Source organism: Delphinus delphis, chromosome 5 (genome assembly GCF_949987515.2).
Source record: "Delphinus delphis chromosome 5, mDelDel1.2, whole genome shotgun sequence".
Taxonomy (NCBI): domain Eukaryota; kingdom Metazoa; phylum Chordata; class Mammalia; order Artiodactyla; family Delphinidae; genus Delphinus; species Delphinus delphis.
Genome location: NC_082687.1, coordinates 125,181,311 through 125,194,340, shown reverse-complemented (window position 1 = coordinate 125,194,340; position 13,030 = coordinate 125,181,311). Strand labels below are relative to the sequence as shown.

The 13,030-nt window shown below is 35.2% G+C and overlaps 1 protein-coding gene across 2 annotated transcripts in view; it reads left to right on the top strand.

The window, feature by feature from the left end:
• The window catches only part of MFSD8 (major facilitator superfamily domain containing 8), a 41,683-nt gene extending 29,459 nt beyond the window's left edge, over window positions 1-12,224 (top strand). Inside the window, exons 9-12 of one of the 2 annotated variants that reach the window (XM_060012963.1) lie at window positions 5,075-5,209; window positions 8,382-8,485; window positions 8,573-8,820; window positions 10,591-12,224. In XM_060012963.1, coding sequence (XP_059868946.1) covers window positions 5,075-5,209; window positions 8,382-8,485; window positions 8,573-8,820; window positions 10,591-10,797 — 694 coding nt within the window. In that variant the 3' untranslated portion in view covers window positions 10,798-12,224. The remainder of the gene's footprint in view (window positions 1-5,074; window positions 5,210-8,381; window positions 8,486-8,572; window positions 8,821-10,590) is intronic. The other variant, XM_060012964.1, reaches the window with a different exon arrangement.
• The last annotated feature ends 806 nt before the right edge of the window (window positions 12,225-13,030 follow it).

Sequence of the window (13,030 nt, the reverse complement as noted above, 5' to 3'; positions counted from 1 at the left end):
ATGTAAGAGATTTCTCTGCTTTAATTTTTATCCTGCAACTTTACCAAATTCATTGATTAGCTCTAGTAGTTTTCTGGTGGAATCTTTAGGATTACCTATGTATAGTATCATGTCATCTGCAAACGGTGACAGTTTTACTTCTTTTCCAATCTGTATTGCTTTTATTTCTTTTTGTTCTCTGATTGCCGTGGCTAGGACTTCCAAAACTATGATGAATATTAGTGGTGAGAGTGGACATCCTTGTCTTGTTCCTGATCTTAGAGGAAATGCTTTGTTTTTCACCATTGAGAATGATGTTTGCTGTGGGTTTGTCATATATGGCCTTCATTATGTTGAGGTAGGTTCCCTCTATGCCCACTTTCTGGAGAGTTTTTATCATAAATCGGTGTTGAATTTCGTCAGAAGCTTTTTCTGCATCTATTGAGATATGATCATATGGTTTTTATTCTTTAATTTGTTAATATGGTGTATCACATTGATTGATTTCATATATTGAAGAATCCCTGCATCCCTGGGATAAATCCCACTTGATCATGGTGTGTGATCCTTTTAATGTGTTGTTGGTTTCTGTTTGCTAGAATTTTGTTTAGGATTTTTGCGTCTATGTTCATCAGTGATGTTGGTCTGTAATTTCCTTTTTTGGTGTTATCTTTGTCTGGTTTCAGTATCAGGGTGATTGTGGCCTTGTAGAACGAGTTTGGGAGTGTTCCTTCCTCTGCAATTTTTTGGAAGAGTTTGAGAAGGATAGGTGTTAGCTCTTCTCTAAATGTTTGATAGAATTTGCCTGTGAAGATTCCTGGTTCTGGACTTTTATTTGCTGCAAGCTTTATAATTACAGTTTGAATTTCATTATTTGTGATTCATCTGTTTATATTTTTTAATTCTTCTTGAATCAGTCTTGGAATGTTGTACCTTTCTATGAATTTGTCCATTTCTTCCAGGTTGTCCATTTTATTGGCATATAGTTGCTTGAAGTAGTCTCTTCTGAGCCGTTGTATTTCTGCGGTGTCAGTTGTAATTTCTCCTTTTTCATTTCTAATGTTACTGATTTGAATACTCTCCCTTTTTTCTTGCTGAGTCCGGCTAAAGGTTTATCAATTTTGTTTCTGTTCTCAAAGAACCAACTTTTAGTTTTATTGATCTTTGCTATTGTTTTCTTCATTTCTATTTCATTTATTTCTATTCTGATCTTTATGATTTCTTTCTTTCTACTAACTTTGGTGTTTTTTGTTCTTCTTTCTCTAGTTGCTTTAGGTGTAAGTTTAGATTGTGTATTTGAGATATTTCTTGTTTCCTGAGGTGAGATTGAATTACTATAAACTTCCCTCTTAGAACTGCATTTGCTGCATCCCATGAGGTTTGGGTTGTCATGTTTTCATTGTCATTTGTTTCTATGTATTTTTTAAAATTTCCTCTTTGATTTATTCAGTGATCTCTTGGTCATTTAGTAGTGTATTGTTTACCCTCCATGTGTTTGTGTTTTTTACAGTTTTTTTTCCTGTAATTGATTTCTAATCACATAGCGTTGTGGTTGGAAAAGATGCTTGATATGATTTCAGTTTTCTTAAATTTTCCGAGGCTTGATTTGTGATCCAAGATGTGATCTATCCTGGAGAATGTTCCATGTGCACTTGAGAAGAAAGTGTATTCTGCCGCTTTCGGGTGGACTGTCCTATAAATATCAATTAAATCTATCTGGTCTGTTGTGTCATTTAAAGCTTGTATTTCCTTATTTATTTTCTGTCTGGATGATCTGTCTATTGGTGTAAGTGGGGTGTTAAAGTCCCCCACTATTATTGTGTTACTGTCGATTTCCCCTTTTATGGCTGTTAGCATTTGCCTTATGTATTGAGGTGCTCCTATGCTGGGTGCATAAATATTTTTAATTGTTATATCCTCTTCTTGGATTGATCCATTGATCATTATGTAGTGTCCTTCCTTATCTCTTTAACAGTCTTTATTTTAAAGTCTATTTTATCTGATATGAGTATTGCTACTCCAGCTTTCTTTTGATTTCCATTTGCATGGCACATCTTTTTCTATCTCCTCACTTTCAGTCTGTATGTGTCCCTAGGTCTGAAGTGGGTCTCCTCTTTTTTATTATTTTAATTAATTAATTTATTTTTGGCTGTGTTGGGTCTTTGTTGCTGCGCGTGGGCTTTCTCTAGTTGTGGCGAGTGAGGGCTATTCTTCATTGTGGTGTGTGGGCTTCTCATTGCAGTGGCTTCTCTTGTTGTGGAGCACGGGCTCTAGGCACACGGGCCTCAGTAGTTGTGGCATGCGGGCTCAGTAGTTGTGGCTTGCGGGCTTTAGAGTGCAGGCTCAGTAGTTGTGGGTCACGGGCTTAGTTGCTTAGCAATATGTGGGATCTTCCCAGACCAGGGATCGAACCCCTGTCCCCTGTGTTGGCAGGCAGATTCTTAACCATTGTGCCACCAGGAAAATACCTGAAGTGGGCCTCTTGTAGACAGCTTATATATGGGTCTTGTTTTTGTATCCATTCAGCCAGTCTTTGTCTTTTGGTTGGAGCATTTAATCCATTTACATTCAAGGTAATTATCGATATGTATGCTCCTATTACCATTTTCTTAATTGTTTTGGGTTTGTTTTTGTGGGTCTTTTTCTCCTTTTGTGTTTCCCTCCTAGAGAAGTTTCTTTAGAATTTGTTGTAGAGCTGGTTTGGTGGTGTTGAATTCTCTTAGCTTTTGCTTGTCTGTAAAGCTTTTGATTTCTCTGTTGAATCTGAATGAGATCCTTGCTGGGTAGAGTAATCTTGGTTGTAAGTTTTTCCCTTTCATCACTTTAAATATATCCTGCCACTCCCTTCTGTCCTGCAGCACCCTACTTATATATGTTGGGTTCAGTCTAGAAATTTTAACTGTTTAAGCTCTGATCCTGAAGAAAGCTAGTATATTACAAAATCTCTGCCTCATGTAGGCTTTGTTGACTGTTAGTTACCATATGGCTTTTAAAAAAATATATTTATTTTAAATATTTATTTATTTATTTATTTTGGTCATACTGGGTCTTAGTTGCAGCATGTGGGATCTTTTTAGATGCAGCATGCGGACTTCTTAGTTGCGACATGTGCACTCTTAGTTGCAGCATGCGAACTCTTAAAAGTTGCAGCATGCATGTGGGATCTAGTTCCCTAATCAGGGATTGAACCCGGGCCCCCTGCGTTGGGTATGCAGAGTTCTACCCACTGGACCACCAGGGACGTCCCTTGTCATATGGCTTTTTAAGTTTTAAAATACCTTTCCATTATTAAAATAGTATATTCTTGTAAATATTCCAAACACTACAACTGTATTTCCACATCCACTTCTTTCCCTGGAGGTAACCACTGCTAATACTTCAGTGTGTGTTGTTTTGAAACATTTTTTTCTATACAACTGTAAGTATTAAGGGGTGTGTGTGTGTGTGTGTGTGTCTTTAAACCAACAAGAATATGTGATATTATCATTTGACAACTTGTTTTTTTCACTTTTTGATATATTGTAACATTTTTATGCCAGTACATTTTATGCCAGATATACTTGATTTTTTTTTTTTTAATTATTGAGATACATGGAATTTTTAGCTCATCTGATTTTGGGGGTATTTATTTTATTATGGTAAATATACATAACATAAACTTACTATTTTAACTTCTTTTTTCAATTTAAAGGATATAATTTATTCTCTTGTATATTTATTTCCCATTTTTGAACCATGTTATTGGACATGTATTAAACTTGTAGTCTGCTATGATTCTTAGAGCTTTTCTGCCATATTTTCTTTTGTTTTTATTGAGGCCAGATTTGTATATAATAATGTATTTGTTTCAGGTGTACCATTTTAATTACTTTTAATTGCACAATTCGGTGGCATTAAATACATTCACAGTGTTGTGCAACCATTACCACCACCCGTTTCCAGAACCTTTTTATCATCCCAAACAGAAGTGCTACACCCATTTATCACTAAGTCCCATTCCCCCTCACCCAGCCCCTGGTTTCCTCTATTCGCCTTTCTTTCTTTATGAATTTGCCTATTTTAGGTACTTCATATGAGTGGAATCATGCATCTTTTGTCATTTTTTGTCTTGTATGTTTCACTTGGCATGATGTTTTCAAGGTTCATCCATGTTGTAGCATGTGTCAGAATTTTATACCTTTTTATGGCTGAATAATATTCCACTGTTATTTATATACCAATTTTGTTTATCCATTCATCCGTCAGTGGAAATGTGGGTTATTTCCATCTTTTGGCTATTGTAAATAATGCTACTATGAACATTAGTGTACAAGTATCTGAGTCCCTGCTTTCAGTTCTTTTGGGTATATACCAGGAAGTGGATCATATGATAATTCTATGTTTCACTTATTGAGAAATGAGTGAACTATCTTCCAAAGCAGCTCATCTGATTTTTAAAATTAAAGATGGTGATTTTTTTTAAAAGAATGAATATTTTGAATATTTTTAAATTCCTTTTTTAGCCAGTTAACAGAAGGAGACAGAAAGTAGGAAAGGAAGCTTGGCAAGGAAGGAGACAGATAGTCATATAAAGGAAGAGCAGCATTCGGAGGTAGGGAGAAAAATATGTACATTCAAAGATAGGTATGAAAGAGACAGAGGAAGAGAAAAAAAATCCCAGAAGTTTCTAATAACTTAATCATAGTAAGTTAATAACTTAATCATAGTAACATTATTTCATTGAAAAGAGACCAGTTTAAATCAAAACACAACCATGATTTTTTAATTATATTAGAATGGTAGGAATTATGGTTGGTTTGTTTCCTTTTCCTGTTTTTCAAACTTTTTGCAGTGTTGGACATGTTACTTATATAATTACAGTAAATATTAAAAAATAAAAATGCAAACAGCCAAACTTAGTAGCTTGTGCATGTTACAACAAAATGTACTTAAAATGTCTTAAAATTTCTGTTTCTGTAGATCTGGTGTCATTGTTAAAAGGGATGCAGATTCTTGAATGTGTTGGTATCATTATTAAATCTTACTATTTCAACTTTAAATAACAATGCCTATGATTGAAATAAAAGAAGAATAATTTCTTTTTTATTTTTCTTAGCATTGTTACTCCATTAACAATGGATATGTATGCCTGGACCAGAGAACAAGCTGTGTTATATGATGGCATAATACTTGCTGCTCTTGGAGTTGAGGCAGTTATTATTTTCATGGGGATAAAATTACTTTCCAAAAAGTAGGTTATTTGTCTTTGGTTTTATTTCAAGTCTTTTTTTTTTTAAAGTGAAACATGAAACAGAGCTAATGATGTAAATGAATATATTAGTAAAGTAATATAAAGCTTTTCTGTCATTATGCATGAGTTTTAGTCCTTGAATGTTTGCAAACAGATTTAAAATTTATTAAGGGAGCATATTTCTGTACCATGTAGTATATTCTGTGGTAAAGCAAGATATTTTACAAAGTGAATAATTGTCTTTTAATGTATCTTTTGTATATTATGTTTTATTTAAAGTATTTCTATAAGCGTATTTCATAAAACATTGTTCTGCTGTGAAAGATTAATGGTTAAGTGTGGAAAATTCTGGTTAAAATCACCAAACTTCTTTACTCTAAAACTTCTAAATCTTCAGTATATATACTATATCACCTTCATGACAAGAGTACGTAGCATTTCGCAAAGTTTTTTGTAACTTTGATCACAGAACACTTTTTTAAAGAAGCATTTTGTAAAAGTATAACTGTAAAGAGCACACTAAAAAAAAATACTTGTATAAAATTAAGTTCATTCATATAGTCTGGAGTGGAACATTAGTTGATAAATTTAGACAGTTCTAATGATTTAATTATTCCTAAAATATTTTAACAATACTTTAGAACTTTAATAAAGTTCTACAATCAATTAACAAATATTGAGTCAGTGCGTAGGGTTAGGTGTTATGGGGAATACTACGAAGATTCCTATCCTTATAGAGCCAAGTAGAGGGGCCAAGATATAGACATAGACATAGATTCATATTCAAAGTTAAATAATAGTACATGCATTACATCTTGCTACAGAAGTAGAGTGGTCCTGCTGATAGACATTCTTACAGATGATACAATTTCATGTCCTTCAAAGAGCTTGTATTCTACTGGGGGGAAAGCTAATAAACACAAATGTGAAATCAGGTCATGGGAAGTACTATGAAGAATAGAGCAGAGGAAGAGAATAAAAAGTGGCAAGGCAGGGTTGGGAGAGAGGGGAAGTGTTGTTTTGATTGACTGCTCATGGAGGGCAGCTCAAACGGAAGTTACATCCAAGCAGAGACCTCAGTGAAGTCAGAGAACAGCCATGCAGTGGCCTGGAACACTCTTGCCCCAGAAGACTGTGCTTCGTACGTTTAAGGAACAAGCAGAAAGGCCGTTTTGGCCAGAGAAGAATGAGAGAAATGGCAAATGGGAGAAGATCAGGTTGGAAAGATGTGAAGCCTTGTAGGTATTCTGAGGGTAATGGGAGGTGTTGGGTTTGTTTGTTTTGTTTTAGGAATCTTTGATCTTATTTGCATATTTTATTTTAAAAATTAATTTATTAATTAATCCATTCATTCTTGGCTGCGTTGGGTCCTCATCACTGCATGCAGGCTCTCTCCAGTTGCAGCGAGTGGGGGCCACTCCTTGCCATGGTGTGTAGTCCTCTCATTGCAGTGGCCTCTCCCGTTGCGGAGCAAGGGCTCCAGGCGCATGGGCTTCAGTAGTTGTGGCACGCAGGCTCAGCAGTTGTGGCTCGCGGGTTCAGCTGCTCCACATCATGTGGGATCCTCCTGGACCAGGGATTGAACCTGCGTCCCCTGCATTGGCAGGCAGATTCCCAACCACTGCGCCACCAGGGAAGTCCCTGTATATTTCATTGTTTGTTATGGAAAATTTCAAACATATACAAAGGTACAGAGAGAATCATGTACTGAATGTTTAGTATCTATTGCCTAGCTTCAACAATTATAACCTTGGACAATCTTGATTCATCTATACCGCCGCCTACTCCACACTGCCTATCCCCTACATCTGGATTATTTTGAAGCTGATGTTAGACATCATTTCATGTCTTCCATAAATATTTCAGTATGTATCTCTAAAAGTTAATGATGACAGCATTTATCACATCTAAAAAAATTAACAGTGATTTCTAAATATCATCAGATATCCAGGGAGTATTCAAATTTTCTCCACTGTCTCAGATTTTTAAAAAAATTTGTTTTGTTTTATATTGTTTTATTTCACAGCTTACTCACTTGACTCAGGCTCTTACGTTTCTTAAGTCTCTTTTAATCTATAAGTTTCTTTACCATCTCTTCCATCTCTCTCTTTTTCTCCCTTACAAATTGAAGCAACCAAGATGTTTGCCCTATAGTTTCCCACATTTTGGATCTTGTTGAATAAATCCCTGTGGTGTCTTTGTTTGTTTTTTAATATTTTCCTGTGTTTACTATATTTCTTGAAAATTGGTACTTAGATCTAGAAGCTTGATGAGACTTGAGTTCAGTTTTTTGGCAAGAATGTTTTATAGGTGGTGGTATGTGCTTACATCAGGAGAAATGTAAAGTTTTGTTTATCTCTTTTTACGATGTAAGTGGCCATTGACCATTCCTTAGATCCATTAATTTATTAATAGATCAGTGCAAAATGCTGGTATTTTAATTCTATCATTCCTTTATTTATTTGCTGGAACACTTTCTATAAAGAGAACTTTTCCATCACTACCTATTTGGTTATCCTGAGGTACAGTTTTTGTAGGAGAGACAGGGTGATCCTTTTCTTTTATTAACTGATTTTTAAAATACTGAGTGGGTTCCCTAACATCCTCTAAAAATGACCAAGAGTATTTTATTTTAGTATAGTATGAATTTATAAATAACATTTTGATGTGTTTCAAGCCATTGTCATTACTGTTCTTTTTGGTGTTCACGTTGTCATATTCTTAGCCAGCTTCCTCAAATTGGCTCTGAGGCCTTTTTTTTGGTGGGGGGCCAGGCCGTGAGGTCTGCAGGATCTTAGTTCCCCGACCAGGGATTGAACCCGTGCCCCCTACAGTAGAAGCTCACAGCCCTAACCACTGGACCTCCAGGGAATTCCCTCTGAGTCCTTGTAATCATAACCTAGTAGTCACTGGTAATTTCTGTTCTTCCTGTTATGATAAGGTGTCCAGGCTCATCTTATATATTTTCTGTCCCAGACCTGATATCAGCCAGTTTTCAGAGGAGTCCTGGTTCCTTTTAGTGGGAAATTATATTTTGCACTCGTTTTAATTAGTATATCACTAAAAGTATCAAGATATTATTTTATTTATAGTCTTAAAAATTCTAAAAGTAAGGAAGCTATGTTATAATACAATGTTTCATTTTTTAATTACAGTTTCTCTCCTTTAACAGGGTTGGCGAGCGTGCTATTCTGCTGGGAGGACTCATTGTTATATGGGTTGGCTTCTTTATCTTGTTACCCTGGGGACATCAGTTTCCCAAAATACAGTGGGAAGGTATAGCTATACATAATTCTATAATGTTAGCCCCTGTTATTCATTTAAATTAACAAGTAATACACTGTACTGATTTTGTTCTTACAGATTTACATAATAATTCAATCCCTAATACCACATTTGGAGAAATAATTATTACTCTTTGGAAGATTCCAAGAGAAGATCACAATGAAGGACCAACTGGTTGCCCAGTTGAACAAGCCTGGTGCCTCTACACCCCCATGATCCATCTGGCCCAGTTCCTCACATCAGCTGTGCTAATTGGAATAGGCTATCCATCCTGCAATGTTATGTCATATACATTATATTCAAAAATTCTGGGGCCAAAACCTCAGGTGAGTCAGCTAGCATGACACTGCAATTGCGTGAGGTATACTTGTAAGCACTCACATTTTTTGTGACCATTCTGTATTTGTTTTGTTTTTGGCTGTGTTGGGTCTTTGTTGCATGGGCTTTCTCTGGTTGCTGAGAGTGGGGGCTACTCTTGGTTGTGGTGTGCAGGCTTCTCACTGGGTGGCTTCTCCTGTTGTGGAGCACGGGATCTAGGCACGTGGGCTCAGTAGTTGTGGCTCACAGGCTTTAGAGCGCAGGCTCAGTAGTTGCAGCGCATGGGCTTAGTTGCTCCGCGGCACGTGGTATCTTCCGGGACCAGGGCTCGAACCCGTGTCCCCTGCATTGGCAGGCAGATTCTTAACCACTGTGCTACCAGGGAAGTCCCTGTAATCTGCTTTTTTAAAGAAATATAACAATACGCTGTAAATATTCTCCCATGACATTTAATTTTCTTTTAGGGAATTATTTTTAATGGAGACATATTCCATCTTATGTATGTATCATCATTTATTTAGTCATTTTCCTATTATTATATATTTAGCTTATTTCCAGGTTTTACTTCTGACTTTTCTTTTTAGTAGCAGTTATTTAAATGACAACAAAATGAAAATAGTATCTTGTTCTTTATAAAAATTAAATTGATAGTTTTACATTTTCAAGGTAGAAATTAATGTTTATTGAAATAAAGCAAAGAAAAAATTTTAACGTCAGTGTATTAAAGCTATAATAATAGGTAAAACATTTTGGTAATTTCTGGGTTTTTTAATCTATAAAGTTATATTTTCACATTTTCAAAATCAAAAATAAAAGCATATTAATTACAAAAACAATACATGATGGTTGTAACAAAATTCAAGTAATTTGAAATGTATATAGCAGAAAAGGAAGGCTCTCCTTACCTCCATCACACTAAAGTCAACCACTGTTTACTTCATTTGTACACGTCATGATATTTTTTATGCCTTTTCAAACATGTCCACCCTCATGCCTTTTTAAAAAAAGATAAAATGAATTATATCTCATGTATATAAACCTTTTTTACATCTTGGATTTTTTTTCCCCTTAATATACCGTGGCCTTCTTTCCATGTCAATGTGTATAGAGATGTTATTCTTGTTATAAGATTTTATTCTGTATAAGACCATATTCTTTTAAGCACCTGTTTAGCATTCCATTTATTAAATGTACCATAGTTTATTTACTTAATCCACGCTTGACAGGTTATTTACAATTGGAGGATATTAAAAGTAATGCTGCATTGCACGTTCTTGGGTATATTGTATGGGCTATAGTTTTGGATACAGTAGTTGGAGCAGTGACATTGTGGTATAGTGGAAATTAATACAGTGGAATCAGCCAAACAGGGCTTCATATCTCTTGGATAAGTTACTTGAATTTTCTGAGCTTTAGCTTCCACATTTGTTAAGTGGGGATAATACCAATCATAGAAATTTGTGAACGTTGGAAACAATATATGTAGAGCACCTGACACAGTGTCTGGAAAATAGCAAGTACAGAATAAATGGTAGCCTTAAAAAGTAAATTTATAAATCATTTCAGCAGACAATGTTCGTTCTTTTACACTTTTATTTTCCTAAACAGTATATCAAATAAGTTTATTGCTCATTATTTGCTGTATTTATAGAGAGGTACTTTAATTTAAAAATAACGGAGGAAGTGATTCTCGTGTTTGTCATAGTTTGGTAATATTAGCATCATCCTTGCTTTTAAAATAACTACACCTGAGTATCAGTTTGCTTCTCCCCCAACAGGGTATGTACATGGGCTGGTTAACAGCGTCTGGAAGTGCAGCACGGATTCTTGGACCTGTCTTCATCAGTCAAGTGTACGCTGCCTGGGGTCCACGATGGGCTTTCAGCCTTGTGTGTGGAATCGTGGTGCTCACTATCACACTCCTGGGTGTGGTTTACAGAAGACTCATTGCTTTTTCTGTAAGGCATGGAAGGATTCAAGAATAATCTAGCTAAGACTGTGGTGGAAAGTACTTGCTGTGTGGAACTTTCTCTTTTAAGGCTCTGCTAGATGATTGCTAAGAGTCAGTTTCCTAAAGTCAGGTTGTAGATATTGCATATGTTGAATAACAAGAACATATATTGAATAAAATAGGGAATTCTGTGTGTAATTATGAATAGCAAGATAATATAAAAATTCTGGATCATAGTTTCCTTATCTCAAAAAAGAAATAGTCTTCATATGACATTTTTTGGGGGGTGGCATAAAGTCATGAGTGAATAGACAGTGGTCTATAAATGTGAAGTTATACTCTTAAGTCAAACTGCAGAGGCGTCATTAAAATAACAAGAGAATATGCAGTGAAATCATAAGGAGAGTTCTGTATGAATTACCTGTAATAGAATGAAATTATAGAAATCTTTTACCTAATAGAGGTACTTTTATTCACAGCTATCTCCTTTTTATTTATTAAAAAATGCATTTTCTGTTATTATAAAGTTTTCCTTATGAAGTAAAATCATGACTTAAATTTTATACTTACCATGCCTGCCATCCTCCCTTAGCTTCTATAAGTCATGATTTTTAATACTACACTTTCCGTCTTATTTTAGTTCAGGATCTTACTAATTAACCCCTAAGTTAATGGATGTGTATGAATAATGCTCATATTTGAGCAATAAAGAGGATTAAGAGATTAAGATGGATTTTGCTACCTGTAGTACAGATAACTACTTTTTTTTCCAAGTCCTAATAAATAATTCACTTTAGAAACATAAGCCAGATATGTGTTATTGTATACATATACTGAACAGCAAACTGTTAAAATTATTGGCATTTTCTAATTCCCTTAAATTCTAGAGAAAAACTATTACCTTATTTATTTTTTCTCTCTCAGTAGTGGTAGGGAAGACCCAACGGTTTTCAATCTGTGTCTGCATAGCTACTCAGAACTGCAGAATTTTAAATTTGGATAAGCCCGACAGCCCCAATATAGGCAGGCTAATAAATCTGAGGTAAAATAGCTGTAATCTAACAGTTTACCGAGTTTACTAGAAATTGGCTAAATCACATCATGTACACTTTACTACCTCACATAAGTTGAATGCTGCTAAAAGGGACTAGTACAGAACTATCTATATGGATAATCAGTATTATCCAAAAATGCAAAAATATTTCTAAATACTTTTCCAAATGTTTCCTACTCTAAGTTATAAATATTTCAAATCTAAGAGTAAACACTATAATTTGCACTTTATGTTGTTTGTTGTACCTTTTTTTGGGGGGGTGGCTTGAATAACAAAAATTTATTTTTCATAGTTCTGGAAGCTAGAAGGCTTGAGATCAAGTTGTCAGCAGGGTTGGTTTTTTTCTGAGGCCTCTTCTTGGTTTGTAGATGGTTATCTTTTCCCTTTGTCATTTGTTTTTTTCCAGCTTTATCGACATATAATTGACATATGACATTGTATACGTTTAAGGTGTACAACATATTGATTTGATACTTACGTATTGCAAAATGATTACCACCATAGCATTAGGTAACACCTCCATCATATCACATAATTACTGTTTCTTTTTTCGTGGTGCAAACATTTAAGATCTATCTACTCTCTTAGCAACTTTTAAGTATATAATACAGTGTTATTAACTATAATCACCATGCTGTACAATAGATCCCTAGAACTTATTCATCTTATAACAGGAAGTTTATACTCTTTGACCAACATCTCCCCATTTCCTTCACGGCCTAGCCACTGGCAACTGTCATTCCACTCTCTGCCTCTAATAGTTTGTCTCTTTTAGATTCCACATACAAGTCATATCATATAGTATTTGTCCCTTTCTTTCTGACTTACTTCACTTAGCATAATGCCCTCAGGGTCCATCCATCTTGTCACAAATGGCAGGGTCTCCTTTCTTATGGCTGAATAATATTCATACACACACACTTACTTACATTTTCCTTATCCATTCATCTGTTGATGGACATCTAGGTTGTGCATCGTATCTTGGCTGTTGTGAATAATGCTGCAATGAACATGAGAGTGCAGATATCTCTTTGAGATCCTGCCTTCATCTTCTTTAGATATATACCCAGAAGTGGAATTCCTGGATCACATGGTAGTTCTTAATTTTTTGAGGACCCTCTATACTGTTTTCCATGGTGGCTACACCAATTTACATTCCTATCAACAGGACATGAGGGTTCCCTTTCTCTACATACTTGCAAACAGTTGTTAT